This window comes from Zychaea mexicana (genome assembly GCF_025766255.1).
Source record: "Zychaea mexicana strain RSA 1403 chromosome Unknown BDB00scaffold_29, whole genome shotgun sequence".
NCBI classification, from domain to species: Eukaryota; Fungi; Mucoromycota; class Mucoromycetes; order Mucorales; family Lichtheimiaceae; genus Zychaea; species Zychaea mexicana.
Window position 1 is genome coordinate 26,676 of NW_026516692.1, and position 865 is coordinate 27,540.

Here is an 865-nt window from a genome sequence, read left to right on the forward strand (position 1 = left end):
TTTGGATCGGTTCTTCGGTTCCTATGAGGATCCTTACATGGTACAGTGTACAGAAAGAGAATTGGGATGAAAGCGGGATGAAAACTTATTTTTGTAAATACCAATTTCAAGAGAAACTCATCATTTGTAGGATATTCCTTTTTGGGCTGTCATACAAATATCTTTTATTCTACATAGTCCTTTTTCATCGAAAAGATAGCCAAACAAAAACAAGGCATAAAATATGAAGCTATATAGATGCTTCTATCATATAACAAGATGAGGCCATTGTCACTCGCTGGAAGGTTGACAATGTCTGATTCTTAGTTTTCAAAATGATAAAAAGATTAAAAAAATGAAAATGGCATGTTGCGTCGCATAGAGCATTTCTATATGTATAAAAGCAAAAGCATTACATTCTACTTGCAGATTATCTTCCATGAAATTATTCAATAGTGCTTAAAGGACTGTCATCTAAATTGGAGAGATTTTTGGATTTGTATTCTCGTCAAAAACGCCATTTCAGTTTACAGGTATATATAGATATGCCCTAAGAATGAAGGCTTTTTCACCTCATTCACTCATTCATATTCCTATGTCTTCAAACGACGATGCAGTTGTACCTCGCTCACCAACGCCTTCGCCTCCTCCTTCGGACGATACAGCCATTGTCCCAGATAATAGTTATTATACATCAGAGCAGTCTGTCAAGTACATCGCGCTACGCTATTGTACAAGGGAGTGGCTGCACGCTAGTCGTAGAGAAGTAGCTGATGCTGTTGGAATCACCATTGCCACTGCTCTCCAAATAGAGGCAGAAATCTATAAAACAAATGATCAAATCAGGGCAGTATGCATAGAACGTGGAGAAGATCCAGATGGTTAG

The 865-nt window shown here is 37.7% G+C and overlaps 1 protein-coding gene across 1 annotated transcript; it reads left to right on the forward strand.

Annotated features, from left to right (window-relative positions):
* Positions 1–535: 535 nt before the first annotated feature.
* Positions 536–865, forward strand: BDB00DRAFT_871528 (uncharacterized protein; the record flags this gene model as incomplete). The annotated part of the gene is made up of 1 exon (XM_053126839.1): positions 536–865. The coding sequence occupies one exon, from the start codon at positions 536–538 to the stop codon at positions 863–865; it is 330 nt and encodes a 109-aa protein (XP_052980477.1).